Genomic DNA, 18981 nt, shown 5'->3' with positions numbered 1-18981 from the left:
AATTTATATATTTTTAGTAATAAGCTAATTTTTTTTTCCCCTTGCGATGCTAGGGATTGGACCCAGGGCCTTGTACATACTAAGCAAGCCCTGTACCACTGAGTTACGTCTCTGGCACGGTAAATGATCTATTTTTTTAAAAAATTAATTGAAGGCTATTATTCAACATACATCATCAAGCAGAAAATTTTAAAACAAAATATTGGGTTCTAAAAGCAAGTCACAGTAGAATATATACAATAAAATTGTATTATTGGAAGTTAAAAAACGGAAAACTAGGCTGGAGTTGTGGCTTATGTGGTAGAATGTCTGCCTAGCAAGCACAAAGCCCTGAGTTCAAACTCCAGTACTGCAAAAACAAAATAAAGCAGGGAAAACTTAAGGGTTCTTAGGGATGATATGTATCAATGTATAAAATTATGAAGAAAACAAAAGAAAGGGTGGTAGTTTCTTTTTAGGATATGTTAGAGGAACCTATAAGGACTTTTGAAGAAAGTGATATTTTATTTCTTGAGCTACATCGTTAGTACGTGGGTCTAGATATTTTAATTATTTGTTAACTTGTTAGGTTTCATAACTCTTAAAATGAAAAAATCGAAGTTACAGCTTAAGTAGTAGAATGCCTGCCTAGCAAGCACAAAGGAAAAAAAAAGCATAATTCAAACATATTAAACATATTAAAGGTTAGTCCTGTGAGTCTTGTAACTTTACTCATCTGCATTCCAGTTTGCCTCCTTGATTGGTTTGAGAATTGGGTTGTATTTAAGGTAGAGAAGTTCTCATGGGAGTCTGACATAACAACCCTAGGGTACATTATATGCATATATGGAAATGTCATAACAAAGCCCCCTGTACAGCTATCATAAACTAATAAAAACATTTTAAAAATTTGAACATTGCCAGGTGCCAGTGGCTCATGCCTGTAATTCTAGCTACCCAGGAGACAGAAATCAGGAGGATCAAGGTTCAAAGCCAGCCCAGGCAAATAGTTCTTGAGACCCTGTCTAGAAAATACCCAACACAAAAAGGGACTGGTGGAGTGGCACAAGTGATAGAGTGTTTGTCTAACAAGTGTGAGGTCCTGACTTCAAACCTCAGTCCTACCAAAAAAATAAAAATAATTGCCTTCATTTGTATCATGAAAAGTGACTGAGAACCACTACTGTTAAGAATATAGTTTAGTAGAGTAAGCAGTCCTTTAAACTGTAATATAATATAACTGTTCTACTAGAACAGGTATGAGAGAAGAAGAGCGAGAAAGAGAAGAAGGGGGGAGGGGGAAAATGGCTAGAGATCAGCCAGGAAAGCTTTCTGGATTATGTTATTTAAGCTACACCTTTAGGGATGAGCAGTTATGAGGGGAGACCGGTGAGGGAGTCAACATTCCCCCGTGATGAAGAAGGATGTACAAAGACACAGAAGCCTAATGTCTGATGGAGAAAATGTGGATATATTAGGAGCCATACTGTGAAGAGCCTTCATCTAACACATGTAGAGTTTGCTCTGTGCATGTTAGGGTTTTATCATTTAAATTAGGAATATTAATTTGAGAATTCTGTTCAAGGCTTTATGCTTATGATTTTTTTCCTGTACTTACAGGCTGCAATATGGCAAGCACTAAACCACTATGCTTACAGAGATGCGGTTTTCCTTGCAGAACGACTGTATGCAGAAGGTTTGTAATCTGTTTATTTGTATGGAACCAAAAATGAATAAAATACATAGAATTCCATCAGTTTTTGTGACTAAGAAGATTCTTGGTGTTGCTCTCTTGTTTTTCATTTTTTTGACACTAGCTCATAAAAACTTTATCTTATATCCATGTGGCTCCCTTCATGTTAAATTTAGTGACAGACTATAAAGTTGATTAGAGTTTTATAGACTTAATTGCTTAATCATTTCCCAGTCCTTAGGATTTTTTTCCCCTAGGCTTGGTTTTTTGGGTTTTTTTTTTTTTTTTTTTTTTTTTTATCAGAACAGAATCCACATTCTGTGGCTAAGAGCATGGATTTAGAATCTATAGCTATGTTATAAACCCTAACCCTATAACTTAAATATCCATTTGTATAACCTTAGGCAATGTATTTAATGTCTGACCATTTCACATTTTTCATTTATAAAATAAAGAATCATAGAGAATAAGGTTAACAACCCATGAGGTCATATGCATGTGAATTTGTCTGTTCCACTTAAAGCAATATGCACTCTGGCTTCTAATGAAGAAGAGCCAGGAGAATGAATTTACCCAGGAAAGTCAGAGAGAAAAATTACAAAGGGATCACAAAAATTAACTGGAATTTCCTTTTGACTAATTAGATACTTATCAAGGTTGTAGTGACATATATTTGAGTAGGTGGATAAGTATAGCTAAATGTCTTCAAATTCCCCAAAAGAAGCCCAAATATTTCTTCCAACAGATTTTTAAAGATTTCAGTTTTCAGTTTAGGGGTTGTAATTTTGGAAAGTATCCCTTCAGTTTAAGAAATTTGGAGTCATCATTCGCTGGTAAATGGATGGAATTGGAGAACATCATTCTGAGTGAGGTTAGCCTGGCCCAAAAGACCAAAAATCGTATGTTCTCTCTCATATGCGGACATTAGATCAAGGGCAAACACAACAAGGGGATTGGACTATGAGCACATGATAAAAGCGAGAGCACACAAGGGAGGGGTGAGGATAGGTAAGACACCTAAAAAATTAGCTAGCATTTGTTGCCCTTAATGCAGAGAAACTAAAGCAGATACCTTAAAGCAACTGAGGCCAATAGGAAAAGGGGACCAGGAACTAGAGAAAAGGTTAGATTAAAAAGAATTAACCTAGAAGGTAACACCCACGCACAGGAAATCAATGTGAGTCAATGCCCTGTATAGCTATCCTTATCTCAACCAGCAAAACCCCTTGTTCCTTCCTATTATTGCTTATACTCTCTCTACAACAAAATTAGAAATAAGGGCAAAATAGTTTCTGCTGGGTATTGAGGGGGGGAGCGGGAGGGGGCGGAGTGGGTGGTAAGGGAGGGGGTGGGGGCAGGGGGGAGAAATGAACCAAGCCTTGTATGCACATATGAATAATAAAAGAAAAAAAAATACACACACAAAAAAAAGAAATTTGGAGTCAATGATGGAGTGGTTGAAGTGGTAGAGTACCTGCCTAGCAAGCATGAGGCCCTGAGTTCAAACTGCAGTACCAGCAAAAAAAAAAAAAGGAAAGAAAGAAATATGTGGTCATTCTCCACACCTCCCTTTTTGAGATGACCCACTTTCAGTCTATTGAAAGTTTATCTCTAGCCGGGCACCCATGCCTGTAATCTTAGTTACTAGGGAGGCTAAAATCAGGAGGTTTGAAGTTTGAGGCCACCCTGGGCAAATAGTCCGCAAGACCCCATTTCTAAAATAACCACAGCAAAATAGGCTGGAAGAGTGGTTCAAGCAGTAGAGTACCTGCTTTGCAAGCACAAATCCCTGAGTTCAAACCCAAGTCCCACCAAAAAGAAGAAGAAATTTAGAACTTTATATCCTTTATTGTGGGAAATGATTTTGATCATTCTCTGTTGAAGGATGCCTCTTATTAGAGTTCTTTTTATTGTTATTTTGTATTTTGGAGGTACTGGGGTTTGAACTCCAGGCCTTGTGCTTGCTAGGCAGGTACTCTACCACTTATGCCACTCCATCAACAAACATAGGGACATTTATGTGGTAACTTAGGCAATTTTTATTTTTAGTTTTTGGTCTTATTGGGGATTGAACTCAGGGCCTCATGCTTGCTAGACAGGTGCTCTACCACTAGAACCACTCTGCCAGCTAGAGTTCTTGTCTAAAACATTTCTTTGTAGTTAGTGGGCCACTCCAACCAAATACTAACTTTTGAGCATATTGATCAGTGATTAAAATGTTAGGTTATTTTATTTAGAGCCAATTCACAAAAATTTAGCCAATTTGAAAGATGGTCTTTGTTTCCATCTGTTTCTTGTTTGGATACATTTTGATTATCAGGGAGAAACTATTTGAATGACAAAGGATATATTCCATTTGGGGGTTTTTTCTTCTCTTTTTCTGTTTCTTATCTCAGATTTATTTGCAGGCAGTTGCTCAGATGTTATAATATTGGCATTTGTGTTGACCATTTTATCCTATATAGTTTTTGAGAATTTTTGCCAACAACTGACTTTCTTAGAGACATGTGCTCCCCACTTTCCTTTTTTTTTTTTTTTTTTAGTGCTAGGAAAGGGAGGTAGCCTCCAAACATAAAAACTGAATTCTTGATTCTTTAATGGGATTTTTGGGATGGAAGCATTTTGTGAAAACTTCAGTTGATGTACAAAAGCATGATGAATGTTACCTGAGAAAGATGTCTCTCTGTACTATTAGCTTTTTTTGCAGCAAGATACTACTACTTATGAAATGTTTAAACTAGTGAGAAACAGTTTGTGCATATAATTGATTTTAAATCCTCCTTATATCTTTTAATTTTTTAAATTGTATGTTGCCTTTTGATTCCAGTGTCCTTTCCAACTTGCTCTGGTTTGCACCAAATTCTTATTACACTGCAGAACATGCCAGCCTTCCGTGAGGAAGTTTTCCTGGAATGTGAAGCCTGGTACCATTAGCCATCCATATGTAGAAAGTTTTGTGAACTTGCATTTCTTTTTATGTGTACTCTGTAAGGCTGATTGTGACAAAAATCAGCTTAAGTTTTTATATTAGATTATTTTACTAACTGCTACAGTGAAAATAATCAAATCTCTGTATATCAGTTGTATGATTTTCCTCTAGTCATAAGTGCTTAGTAAATTATTGTATGCAAGCATACAGAGGTATAAGACCATGAATCAAGTGCAGAATTCTTTTAATTATAAAGTAGATGTTCTGAGTTCAGTAGCTGAGAGTTACAAGAATGTAGGAACAAAGCTCATGAGCAGGGAATTTCACAAGAGGGCAAGGAATAATGCTTAGGACTAGTTATTTTAGTAGTAGTAATTGTAGTATCTGCAGTGGCAGTAGTATTCCCTGCCAAGAATGGAAGCTCAATGAGGAAAGTGGGGAAATCTGTGTAGCAGGAGTCTGAGGCCTCAGTGAAAAAATTTAGAAGGGGATGAGGAGAGAGTGGCTTTGAAACAAGACACAATAGATTGCCCTACTCTACTTCATTATGCAAAAGCAAAGTACCATAATCTATTTAAATATGTTGTCATTGATAATCTAAGCATTCCCATGTTTTGCTGTCTTGTATTTCTAATCTTTCGGTTTTGAATTTGTTTATTAAAGAACAGGCAGGACTGTTCAGTGGTAGAGTACTTGCCTAGAATGCATGCTGGGTTTGATCCCTAACATTTCAGGAAGGAAGGAAGAATAGGCAATTTCTATTTTATTGTAGTCAGGCTCCTAAAGATTGTAAATTATGAATTTAGAATTCAGATGATTAAAGTTTCCCACAGAATTTATAGCAAGAGTCCCAAATTAGTCCACACAAAGCTGTTTTTGTTGTTGATGCAGGATCTCACTAAGTTGCCCAGGCTGACTGCAAACTTAAGTCCTCTTGCCTCAGCCTTCCAAGTGCTGGAATTACAGGTGTGTACCACCACAGTCGGCCACATAATAATGCTTGCTATTTAATCCACATTCTATCTGTGCCTGACACAGTGCTTGACACTTGAAAAATTGTTCAGTATATGTTAATATCTTAATACAAGACCATTACACTTCGTTTATATTTCCTTTTGTTGTTGCTTTGTTTTGTTTTCATTTTCTTTTTTTTTTTTTGGTGTTTTGAGACACATTTTCACTATGTAACCCAGACTGTCTTGGAACTACTCTGTAGTCCCCTACTGGCCTCTCTGATCCTTCTGCCTCAACCTCTTAAGTTCTGGGGTTATAAAAGGCCCATGCTACCATTCCTGGCTTGTTGAACTGTATTTCTGTAAAAGAGAATTGGAGAATTTTAGTTCAGTGAAAACAAGTATTATCCTAGCTCAATAATAAGGACAACAATATTTCTAATATTGATTTACTGTATACTAAGTGATCTAAATACTTAATATTTTCTTTTTCTTTTTGTGTGGTATCGAGGGTTTGAACTCAGTTCCTCACACCTTCTAGACAAGCACTCTACACTGAACATGGTGGTGCACAGCTACAATCCAAGATACTTAGGAGGCAGGGGAAAGGGAATCTCCTGCTTTGAAGCCATCTTAAATTAGTGAGACCCTGTGTCAAAAACAAAATACAGGAATCTTTACTCCCATTTCCTATTATACTAAAATAAATCCTTGCTAAAACTTAAAAACAAAACAAAAGAGCTGGAGGCATGACTCAAGTGGCAGAACACTTGCCTAGCATGCCTTGAGACCCTGGGTTCAATGCCCAGTACTACCAAACAAAAAAAAATGTTTCAGGTTTTGGGGATTTTTGATTTTTGGATTAGGGATGGTCAACTAGTGAAATCTATGCAAATTTTCTTCTTCTGGTCCAAGCATCTAGTCCTAAGCATCTTGGATAAGGGGTATGCAACCATATACATGGGGCTGGCACTATCTGTGCTTTCATGTGTCCACAGGGGTTCTTAGAGTATAACCCTCTCAGATAAGCGGGGACTACTATAATTGACTTAGGAACTTAAAGCTAGTCAAAGTGAAGCACCTTTCACAGATTGTAGATGGTTCCATAGTTTATACCCTAAATACACACAGCATCTGAGTTTATGAGAGGGCAAGTGGAGTACTCTAAGCTCTAAAGAGTTCTCTGATACATGTAGAATTTATCAACTGTACAAATAGAGAACTCACCTAAACAAACTTTAAGTCTTGTCAGAACTGGTCCATTTTATAAAAGGTGCTCTTTTAGGTTATAAGTCACCATGAAGAGGCATCTATTTCAAGAGAGCTTCGGTGTCTCTTAACAATCCATCAGCTTGTCTGAATACACTTCATTATCTTTTCTTCTTCTTTTTTTTTTTTTTTTTTTGCAGTACTAGGGATTGAACTGAATTGAATTCAGTTCTCATGCATGCTAGGCAAGCACTTTACCACGAGAGCCATTCCCTCAGCCCTTTGATTTGTGGTCTTTTTTTTTTTTTTGAGGTTTTTTTTATTTTTTAATTTTTTAAAATTGTTTTTCTTTTTTTATTGTTATGCTAACATTTACAAAAGTTTTTACAATATATCAAATATATCAAACTTGAATTCACCCCCTCCATCATTCTCCTTTGGAGAATTTGTTTTGGTTTTGAGGTAAGGCCTTACCACCAACTTTATCCAAGCTGAATAAAGTTTGTCAAACTCACAAGGCTCCTGCCTGTGTATCCCAAGTAGCTGGGATTACAAGTGTGCACCACCACACCCATCCTTTGTTATTTTACAGCCTCATTATTTTTAAGCTTTGGCTTAAAAACCACCAATCTGTAATTCCATTTGAACATAATAACTTTTAAGTTGTTACACTTCAAAAAGGTAATTGCAATAGGACACTGAAATCTCACATGCATTATGTTATTAAAGAATTTTACTACAATGAAAATGGATCTACATGTAATCGAATGTTTATAAACCAAACATTTGATAAAACATTACAGTGGCTGGAAGTTAACTAGGCCTTTGCAAACTCTAGAAAAAATCACTTTCTAGCTTATGGAAATTAGCACTTGTAGCTCAGTAAAATTAATAATTTGCCCCTACTGCAGTAGAACTCTACTATCATTTTTTATATCTGCAGCACTGATACTACTACACATCCCATTAACACAAATGTGATAAAATTTCTCACTGTGTATTATTTATACTAGCATTCATGGAAAATCATAAAGTGGACCAGAGAAGAATTCTCTTGGGTTTTTTATATGACAAAAAACTTACAAGGGTAAAATTTCAATTACCTTTTTTATCCCCAATCTTGGAATGAAGTTAACTTTTCAGGAAGATGTGATAAGTTTGTCTTGTACTTTAGAACATTGGTTCTCAAACTTTAGCATGCCACAGGATCATCTGATGAGTTTAACACATATTGCTGATCCTTCACTTCCAGAACTACTGGTGTAGTGAGTCTGAGGTAAGGCACAAGAATTTGTATTTCTAATAAATTTCAAAGTCATGCTGATACTGGTACAGGGACCGCACTTTGAGAAGTACTGGCTTATAACATCTTTCAGTCCACTGGGATAATTATATAAAAGCACAGTTTTGTGTTTTTTCTCTTTATTTTGATTCCTGTTGTTGCTTCTACAGATTCATCTGGTGTGGTTAGAAGGTTGTGAAGATAGAATTGAAGTGATGGTCAATTGGGGAGAAATACAGAGTATATAAGTAACAAAGAAGGAAAGGGGCATTTCCTAATATCAAGAATAGGGCACAGACTAGGTAACTCAGCTTTTGCCATTGGCAAGCAGTTTATTTTGTGTTGATGTAAAGTCAATCAACTGAAAGTTAAAATGATGTGGATGGTATTCACAATTTAGAAATTTTTTCTTAAGTTATCTTCAGTGTAATTTAGTGTATATTTGTTTTTAGAGAGAAACAATGGTTTGTATTTTTTTTAAGTCTGGTCTTTTTAATGTAGAAATTATTTTAGAATAGAAATGAGGTTTATTTGCCCTCAATTTCCCTCTTCAATGAAATTTGACTTCTTGTCCTCCCAAAGGTTCTATTATCTTAAAAAAAAGATGCTTTACTGGTAGTCTGTTTAAATATTGAGAGTGTGTGTGTGTGTGTGTGTGTTTGCTTTTCCTAAGGATTTACAGAGAATATCATAATTGTCTTCGTTGTATTATTTCCTTGGTTCCTTGTAGAAAGAGAAGATAATCAGGGACTGAAGAACTGACCTTTTTATCAGCAATATCTATTCCTATAATTCAAATTTGAATTAGTAATTGCTTTGATTAAATAACATCTAATTTTTGTTGCTAAATTTATTGCCAGATAAACTGAATACTAGTCAATATTTCAATGTACTGAACAATAGCCAATTTCTTTTTCTTCTTCTTTTTTTTTTTTTTTTAAATGTCTGTTCTTAGTACACTCAGAAGAAGCCTTGTTTTTACTGGCAACCTGTTATTACCGCTCAGGAAAGGCCTATAAAGCGTATAGACTTTTGAAAGGACACAGTTGTACCACACCACAATGTAAATACCTGCTTGCAAAGTGTTGTGTTGATCTCAGCAAGTAAGTTTTAAAATCTTCTCTAGCTAATTTTGTTCTACTTATATTGTAGAATTTTGGATAAAATTCTTCTGTCAAATTAAACTCTGATTGACTCCCATTTTTTATAGTAGAGATTTGTCTATTTCAGTGAATTGAATTTGAAATGTCTACACTTGCCTTTGGCATTATTTTTGTTTCAGAGAGATTTCCTTGTTACAGTGATAAATAACAGAATTTAACTCTGGAGATGCTTAAGTTACAACTAACTCTTACCAGTTTCCAAAATAATCACAAATCTCATTTCCTTTCTTTGGTTTTCAGTGTTAGATGAATTTGAATAAGTCTGAAAATTTAATAATATATCTAGATGGTTATGTAGTGAAACTTCCTTTTGAGATCATCCTGTGTGGGAACTACTGCCCACCCCAACCCCTTTGAAGCAAGAGGACAGAGTCAGAAGAGCGCTTCTTTTGTTCATTACAATTAAACCAAATCAGCTGTCCCTATTCCAAATCTAGTAGCACCTGGAGGCACAGGTAGTTATGTTCTGTTAAGCTCTTTTCTGTTCAAACCTCAGTATCGGAAAAATAAAAGACTCCTTTCAAATAAATTTCCAGCTTTCCAAATGATTCTAAGTACATGTTTGCCACTATTCTAAAAGTATTAGGCACTTTTTACTCTTATCTGTCTCCATAGTTATACATTGGTAATGAAGGATATCTTCATGAAGTGGCTTTTTTATATTTTTTTAATTTGTAAATTTTTATTTATATTTTAAAGGCTTGCAGAAGGGGAACAGATCTTATCTGGTGGAGTGTTTAATAAGCAGAAAAGCCATGATGATATTGTTACTGAGTTTGGTGATTCGGCTTGCTTTACTCTTTCATTGTTGGGACATGTATATTGGTAAGTAAGAATGACTCAACCTACTAGTAGAGAACTTTCCATGCGAGAATGCTTTGTAGTTTAGAAACCTGTGTTGATCTGTGCTGCCAAATACAGCTTGCCTGAGTAGTATAAAATTTCTGATTCCATGACCTTGTTAAGCCAGTTAAATAGTGGAGATATTGATCCCATTTTTTTTAATCCTCTTAGCCTTGATGATAATAGCTGTAGTGCCACTAACAATCCAGTGCACAGAATGTTCTTTTTTTTTTAAACCTTGGGTTTAAAAACCTTGTTATATATTAGAGAGTCTTTATGTGATCCACTGAAGGAAAAAGAAGAGTGAAGTTTGTTTTTTCTAATATTAAATATCAGTGCTACTACTTAAAAAAAAAGAGACTTGAAAGGGCTGGCTGAGTGACTCAAGAGGTAAGAGTGCCTTCCTGGCAAGCCTGAGGCCTTCAGTTCAAATGCCAGTGCCGCCAAAATAAAAATAATTAAAATTTAAAAATCCAAAAGAGACTTGAAGGCAAGTTTTAGTAATAAAGAAGAACTGTTCTCATCTGATACATCATGATTTCAAAGCATGTCACTAGAAATCTACACTGGTTGTTGAAATAACAGTGATTTTGTAAATAATTTTTGAGTTTATCAAAAAATTTTTGAGTTTAAGTTTTTTAAGTGAGTATGAACTCAAAGTTAACAGTATAATAATACTGTTTTTATTCATCTTCATTCTGAGATACTTTTGGAATTGGGGAGTAGAAGGTGGAAATAAAATGATAACAGGACTCGTCCAAAGCTGTGCTCATGGGGACTGCTTTGCCTATGTAAATGTCATCTGTTATATATTAGAGAAATGATTGAGGAAAAACTAGGATAGCATCTGTTTTAAAATAAATTGAGACTAGTTTGAATAGTGATTTTATTTTTTTAAGAAACTTGAAAATGGACTGGAGGTGTGGCTTGAGTGGCAGGGTACCTTATTTTACAAGTGTGAAGCCCTGATTTCAAACCCCAGTCCCAACAAAAAACCTTGAGAATGTGTTTTTGTGCAAACTAAATTATCTGGTTGAATTTGGGGGCTCATTTTCAGGTATGTAGAAATATGTCTAGCCATTGACACCATTCTTCAGAACAAAAAAAAGATATCAGTATCTTCACTTTATCTTAAGAAAGGGACTGGGCATAATGAATTTAGTTCACACAACTATGACTCTTCTTATCATTCATTCAGTGAACTCTGAGATCCATCCTCCATTTTAGCTGGACACAGTAAGCATTTGGCACTAGGAATATCAATAGCTCACAGTCCCCACCCTTAAAGATTTATAGTGGAATAGGAAGAAAGAAACAGTAAACAAGTTTATAAATTTTATTATCATAATGAAAATACTGTGGTAAAATTTGGACAGTATTTTGTTCAAATGAGAGAATACTAATCAGTTCTACTTGGTTAAAAAGAGAAGTAAAAGAGTAGGAATATAGCTTTCTAGTAGAGCCCTTGACTGGTATGGACAAGGCCCTAGTTCAATCCCTAGTACCACAAACAGAAAGAGGAAGGAAGGGAGGGAGGGAGCATGGGAAGAAAGAAAAGGACAATATAGCATATTGAAAATCATGTAATCTAGCTTAGAGGAAAAGTTATAGTACTATATAGTTACAAACGAATGATCTTGTCTGGGCACACTGGCTCACACCTATAATCCCAGGTACTCAGAAGGCAGAGATCAGGAGGATTGTGATTGGAGGGAAGCCCAGGCAAAAAGTTATCAAGACCCCATCTGACCCAATAAGCTGGGCATGGTGGTACACATTTGTGATCCCAGCCAAATAGGATTGCAGGCTGAGGCTGGCCCCAGCAAAACACAAGACCCTACCTGAAAAATAACTAAAGCAAAAAGGATTGGAGGCATGGCTCAAGTAGTAGAGTGCCTGCCTAGCAAACCCAGGGCTCTGTGTTCAAGAACCCAGTACCACCAGAAAAAAAGTCTCATCAGTATCCAAGTTTCTGCCAAAAGGAACTAGAAAACAAGATGCAAAATAAATTTAGCCAAACAGAAAGAAGGAAAGATTAATAGAAGTCAGTGAGTTGAAAACAGAAAATAGTAGGGAAAAATCACAGAAACCAGAAGTTGCTTCTTTTTAAAATGTCAATAAAATTGATACAACACCAAAACCGACCAAGATACAGAGAGAGAAGACACAAATAATTTGTATTGGGAATGAGAAAAGAAGTCTAGTACTTACTCTGAAAACATTAAAAGGATCTGTATGCTGAAAACTCAGAGCAACTCCATGCATATGAGTTTGACAATTTAGTTGATCTGGGCTAATTTCTCAAACTACCCACTATCAAAACTCAATCAGGCTGGGTGCTGGTGGTTCACACCTGTAATCCTAGCTACTCAGGAGGCAGAGATCAGGAGGATCGCAGTTTGAACCCAGCCCAGGCAAATAGTTCATGAGACCCTATTTTGAAAATACCCATCACAAAAATGACTGGTTTAGTGGCTCAAGATGAAGGCCCTGAGTTCAAGCCCCAGTTCCACCAAAAAAAAAAAAATATATATATATGTAGGAAAAAGTAATCTGAGCTAGGTAATCTGAATAATCCTAAAATTATTGAAGAACTTTAAACTTGTAGTTAGAATTCATCCCCAGTTCTATGCTCTCTCTCTTCCAGAAAAAATAAAAATACAAGAAGAAATATTTCTCAACTAATTTTAAGGCCAATATGACCTTGATTTAAAAACCAAAGACTGGGCTGGGCACCAGTGGCCCATGCCTGTAATCCTAGCTACTCAGGAGGCAGAGATCAGAAGGATCACAGTTCAAAGCCAGCCAGGCAAATAGTTCATGAGACCCTACCTCAAAAAACCCTATCACAAAAAATTGGGCTGGTGGAGTGGCTCAAGGTGTAGGCCCTGAGTTCAAACCCTAGTACTGCAAAAAAAGAAGAAAAAGACTGGGATTGGAGGTGTGGCTCAAGTGGTAGAGCACCTGGTTTGCAAACTCAAAGCCCTAAGTTCAAACCCCAGTCCCACCAAAATAAAGAAAAAACAAACAAAAAAAGCAAAGACTGCCAAACATGGTGGCTCAGCTTCGTAATCCCAGCTACTCAGTTGGCAAGGACAAAAGGATCATGAGTTTGAGGCCACCCTATCTCAAAAAACAAGATACAAAACAAAACTTTAAAAAAAAAAAAAAAAAAAAACAGACTGGAAGACTGGAGAATGTGGCTGGAATTGTAGAGTGCTTGCCTAGAGTGTATGAGGCCTGGGTTCAATCCCCAGTACTGAAGGTAGAGGGAAAGCAACACGAAGACTGTACAAAGGCATTGTGGGTGTAGCTAAGTTTGCTTAGCATATGCAAGACCCTAAATTCAATCCCTGATATCTCAAAATAAAAACCAAAGACTACAAAAAAAAAAACAAAAAAAACTATAAATCAATATCCCTTATGAACATAGACACAAAAATCCTCAACAAAATACTAACAAATCTGGTGATACATAAAAATAATTTGGCTTCTCCAAAAATTAAAAGAATTATTATATAAATTTAAGTAGAATATATAATTACTATAGTCCACTTCTGGGTACACACTGAAAAGTATTAAAGTATATCTCATGGTCAGTTGATTTTTGATAGAGGTGAAAATTCAATGGAGTAATAACCCTTTTCAACAATTAGAGATGCTGGTGCAGCTGGACATCCATAGGCAAAAAGAGTGACCCTTAACCTAAGCCTCACCTCATCAAAATATAAAGCTGTAAAACTTAACAGCAGATTTTTGACTCTTAGCCAAGAGCTCTTTCAGACATGATACCCAAAAGATAGTATATGAAAGAGAAAATGGCCAGTGCCAGTGGCTCACAACTGTAATCTTAGCTACTTGGGAGGCTGAGATTGGGAAGATCTTTGAGGCCAGCCTGGACAAACTGTTTCAGAGACCCCACCTCCAAAATAACCAGACCAAAATGGACTAGAAGTGTGGTTCTAGTGGTAGAGCACCTGCTTCATGAACTCAAAGCCTTGAGTTCAAACCCCAGCCTCACCAAAAAAAAAAAAAGTTAATAGTCAAGAAGGCATCCAGGTACCCATGGCTCATACCTGTAATCCTATCTACTCAGAAGGCAGGGATCAGGAGGATCAAGGTTCAAAACCACACCTGGGCAGATAGTTTGCAAGACCCTATGAAAAAAAAAAAAAAACACCACAAAAAAGCGCTGGCAGAGTGGCTTAAGCAGTAAGAGCAGCACCTGCCTAACAAGCAGGAGGTCCTGAATTCAAACCCCAGTACCACCAAAAAAAATAAGTCAAAAAAGCAATAATAGTTTATTTTGTTAGCATTTCTTTCATATTTTATTTACTTTCACATGACTCTTAGCTTGAACTTTACTCAATCATAGAGATCAGAAGATGGTAACTAAGAGAAATTGAAGCCCGGCATGGTTGTGCACACATGCCTATAATTCCAGCAGTTGGAAGGTGGGGGAAAGTTTGAGAACCAGATTGGGCTATATATTGAGACTGTGTCTCAAAAAAAAAAAAAGAGAAAGAGCAAGAAATTGTTAATTTAAGGAAGCATCAAAAAGAATGCTTTATGGGTTTGATCCCAGTACTGAAAAAAAAAAAAGTGCTTTATATAAGATTCACTTAATTTCCTAAACAAAATTGTCTTTTTTAAGAAATGTTTTGGGAATCTACAGTTGTTTAACCTATTGTTTCTCCCCACAGCAAGACAGATCGGCTTGCCAAAGGATCAGAATGTTACCAAAAGAGCCTTAGTTTAAATCCTTTCCTCTGGTCTCCATTTGAATCATTATGTGAAATAGGTAGGCTTGTGGGGGTGGTGGGAAATGATTCACCCTGCCCTTTTTTGGGAATTTTTTTCTTTCTTTTTGCCTGCTTAGAAGTAAATTAGAATCATATAATTCAGGAATAATGTGACTTCCTATTACTCGATCCCCAAAGATTAAATTCACTGGTCTCCTCTGTTTTATCTAGTTTACCTTATATATATATCTTGTATCCTCTAAAATACATTATGTATGTTAACACTAGCCAGAATCAGTTTCTGGATGAAAAAAGAAACTAAAAGGATTTCTAAAGAAATTAATAGTGTGCCTGGAGCAGAAACTGTTAGATGACAATAGATTTGACAATATATAGAGTGTCTCAATATATATGCTCTAAGATGCATAAAGGGTCATTTTAAAGTCTGTATACAGAGAAGTGCTTCAGTCTATTACTGTAATATCTACTGGTCCACCTTCTTCCTTGAGAGAAATAAGATCTGCTTGCTTTCTGCTTTAAAACAAACACAGAGATGAAGGTGTGGCTCACACAGTAGAGTACCTGCCTTATAAGCACCAAGCCCTGAGTTCAAACTCCAGTACCACCAAAAAAACCCCACAGAAATCTGCATTTTCCTGTGATTTATTAAAAGTAGTGTCTAAACAGTTTAGTTTATTTTCTAAATTTGCATCTTTATCTTAAGGGCTAACTGTTACAATAAGTTAATGGATTGGGTTTTGGGAAGTAAATTTGATTAGCAAAAATGGATGAGATTTTAACACTTATTTCTATTTAATTATGCATATTTGAAATAAAAATTATTCCTCAGAAGCAAACATGTTATTTGTTTCTTTGGTCTTCACAGGTGAAAAGCCAGATCCTGACCAAACATTTAAATTAACATCTATACAGAACTTTAGCAACTGTCTGCCCAACTCTTGTACAACACTAGTATCTAATCATAGTTTATCCCATAGACAGCCTGAGACAGTTCTTACGGAAACACCCCAGGACACAATTGTAAGTGTATCTGCTCTAATGTTCAAGATACTATGAAAACCAGAAAGTATGATCTGAGCTAAATGATGTATCATAAGTGACATGGTAGAAATTTTCTGTTTCAGGAATTAAACAGACTGAACTTAGAATCTTCCAATTCAAAGTACTCCTTGAATACAGATTCCTCAGTGTCTTACATTGATTCAGCTGTAATTTCACCAGATGCTGTCCCTCTTGGAACAGGCACTTCAATATTATCTAAACAAGTTCAAAATAAACCAAAAACTGGTCGAAGTTTATTAGGAGGACCAGCTGCTCTTAGCCCATTAACCCCAAGGTAAGTTAAACAAAAGTTACTTTAAAATGGGTTGTGATGTTAAGTAATGTTACAATTTGTATTACTAGTTATATAAACAAATATGAACAGCAGCTTCCCAAATCACTGTGGAAAAGAGGCATTCTGTTTTCAGAAAACAAAGTGAAAGAAATATAGCACATGTGATTTAAAATTAATTTTTTTTGCAGTACTGGGGTTTTGAGCTCAGTGCATGCTAGGCAAGCACTACAACTTGAGCCACACCCAAACAAAAATTTTAAGATTAAATGTTGAAGAAAATTTAAAAACTCTTAAATATACTAATTAAGGTACCTTTGATACACCCTTTATGGTATGATACACATACTATACACATAGGTATGATACAACCTTTGTGGAAGTTTGTCGGTGGTGGGGGGGTTAGTGTGTGGTTCAAGTGTGGAGTTACCTGCCTGACCAACTCCAGTACCAGGTTAAAAAAGAAAAAAAGTGTGTGTGTGCGTATATATATGTATGTATACGTATAAATACAGGAACCAGAGGGTACATATCAAAAGTATCAAAAAAAAATTATCTGCTAGAATAGACTATAGGGTTTCAGAGCCAGGGAACTACTAAAATAGCAGCACTGAGCATTTGATTATCTTCAGAGACCGTTTGTTGATTATATTGATACAATTTTTAGGTAATTATCCAATAGTCACTGTCTCCATAATTTTCTTAAGTTCCTTGGATTCCAAATTTAATATAAAAAACCATTCTATTTCTAATAAATCTCCTAAAATCAATAGTTGTTGCTCAATTTAATTCCTTGTTTGATTTTTAAAAGATTTTTACTTACAGTGGGTGGAGTAGTCTACATACATTCATAGCTTATTTTTAATCTGCCCCTTAGATCCTCATTGTCCCCAAGACTGATTTGCCATTCTCTTCCTTTTAGACCTTCTAATTTAAGTATACTGCTGCTTTATATATGCCTTGATGACTTTTTGACACCTTGATTTCAACCTCTTCTCAGTTTTGGGATTTTGCCATTAGAAACCCCAAGCCCTGGAGATGGATCCTATTTACAAAACTACACTAATACACCTTCTGTAATTGACGTGCCATCTACCGGAGCCCCTACAAAAAAGGTATTTTCCATGAAAAATGCAGTTTTGGTATTGATTAAAGAAAGTTACTTAAAATTCCATTCTGTAAAGGTAATTTCGGAGAGACTCCATCTTTATATAATAGTTCTTGCCTTGGCTACTATATAGCCTAGGCTAGCCTCGAATGCATGATCTTTCTACCTCAGCCTCCCTAGTTCTGGGATTATAGGAATATACTGCCACCTCCACCTCCAATTTCTTTTTTTTTAAACAAAATTGTTTGTTGTTCCCTCAAATATAAGTAGCAGAAATTATGTCTGCCATCATTTTTACTTTTTCCCACTTCTGTGTGTATGTTATTGTTTTAGGATTTTATTTTTTTGTGGGTTTGTTTTTTTGGAGGGGGAGTGTTGTTATCTTGGATTTGGGAGGGCAGGTTGTAGTGCTAAGGATCAGAGCTTTAGGCATGCTAGGCAAGTGCTGCACCACTGAGATACTCCAGCCTATGTTTTTATAACTCTAATAATTAACATTTAAAACACGTTTAGATAAGCCACGTATTTCTGATATTTTTGTAATGAATCCTCATAAGCACATACTAAAAATAAAAAAATTAATAGTATCCTTAAACTGCAACAAGTTTTTGAGACTTTTTATAGTATTCTTTTATATAGGTATATACCAGTCAAGGCTGTTTGTGTCAAGTGTATCTGTGGTGCCAGGGTATTTTCCATAAATTCGGTTGTATATATAAGAGCCTATTAGCGTACTTAATAGATGTTCAAGAAATGGAATCTAACTAAGTCATACTAGTATATGGATAAACAGCCATCGAAACATGTTTCCTGTTTTCTACTTTCATTCCTGAATGTCCTGAGTCTGCAGATTTTTATCTATAGCAGCTCCTTAGTGAGTAGTGATAGGAACTCCAAGAGTAATAAAAAGTCATTTATGTAAGAATTGTTTTAAACCTGATTTTTTTTTTAAAGGTTGAAAACTAGCTACTGTTGTATTATTAGGGAAGTGAACTGTAATTGTAGCATGTAGTTTATTATAGCTATGAAGAACGTAGACTACTAGAATGGTTAGCATGCCAGGCAGAGTAAGCCAAAACCAGACGAGCCTTAGTAATCCGATGACAAGTTAGGCAGTAAACAGGTATGTGATTTCAGTGCCCCAATAATAAAAACCACCTTCTGCCTCACCCTCTTCTGTGTCTTACCCTATTACAAGACATTCCCAGAAAGTTGCATGTATATCTACATGCAGTATCAACTCAAAGTTTCAAGCCAAGTAGTGAGTGCAGAATATAGTTCTTTATTTTTTAAAAATTGCATATATTAATTGTGCAAAGGGGTTTCATTGTGATATTTCCATACATGCATATAATGTATTTAGCTCAAATTCACCCCTCTAGAGCAGAATATAATTCTTTGGTAAATAAGGCAGGACCAGAATTGACTAAAATTTGTCTCCTGGGAGCTGAGGATGTAACTTAGTGATGGAGTTCTTCTCTAATACATACAAGCCCTGGGATCAATCCCCAGCACCACATACACACACACACACACACACACACACACACACACACGCACGCACAAAAACACAGACAAACATGCACATTTGTCTCATGGCTGAAGGTAGAGGCCCAACTTAGGAAGGAAAAGGAAGGGTTATGAAGTTTTGAAGGTGTTAGTAAATTAGGTGAAAATATTCAGTGGATAGTCAGAGGAAAGAATATACTGGGTAATAGAAGTAATA

General features: G+C 35.9%; 1 protein-coding gene across 4 annotated transcripts in view; it reads left to right on the top strand.

The window, feature by feature from the left end:
* Cdc27 (cell division cycle 27) overlaps nucleotides 1-18981 on the top strand; it is a 70398-nt gene that overhangs the window by 16141 nt on the left and 35276 nt on the right. For all 4 annotated transcript variants that reach the window (XM_074045849.1, XM_074045848.1, XM_074045851.1 and 1 more), the window contains exons 2-8: nucleotides 1600-1675; nucleotides 9001-9148; nucleotides 9908-10033; nucleotides 14755-14852; nucleotides 15680-15834; nucleotides 15939-16150; nucleotides 17148-17262. In XM_074045849.1, coding sequence (XP_073901950.1) covers nucleotides 1600-1675; nucleotides 9001-9148; nucleotides 9908-10033; nucleotides 14755-14852; nucleotides 15680-15834; nucleotides 15939-16150; nucleotides 17148-17262 — 930 coding nt within the window. The remainder of the gene's footprint in view (nucleotides 1-1599; nucleotides 1676-9000; nucleotides 9149-9907; nucleotides 10034-14754; nucleotides 14853-15679; nucleotides 15835-15938; nucleotides 16151-17147; nucleotides 17263-18981) is intronic.

This window comes from Castor canadensis, chromosome 11 (assembly GCF_047511655.1).
Source record: "Castor canadensis chromosome 11, mCasCan1.hap1v2, whole genome shotgun sequence".
In the NCBI taxonomy this organism is placed as follows: domain Eukaryota; kingdom Metazoa; phylum Chordata; class Mammalia; order Rodentia; family Castoridae; genus Castor; species Castor canadensis.
This window is presented reverse-complemented; position numbering and strand designations above follow the sequence as displayed.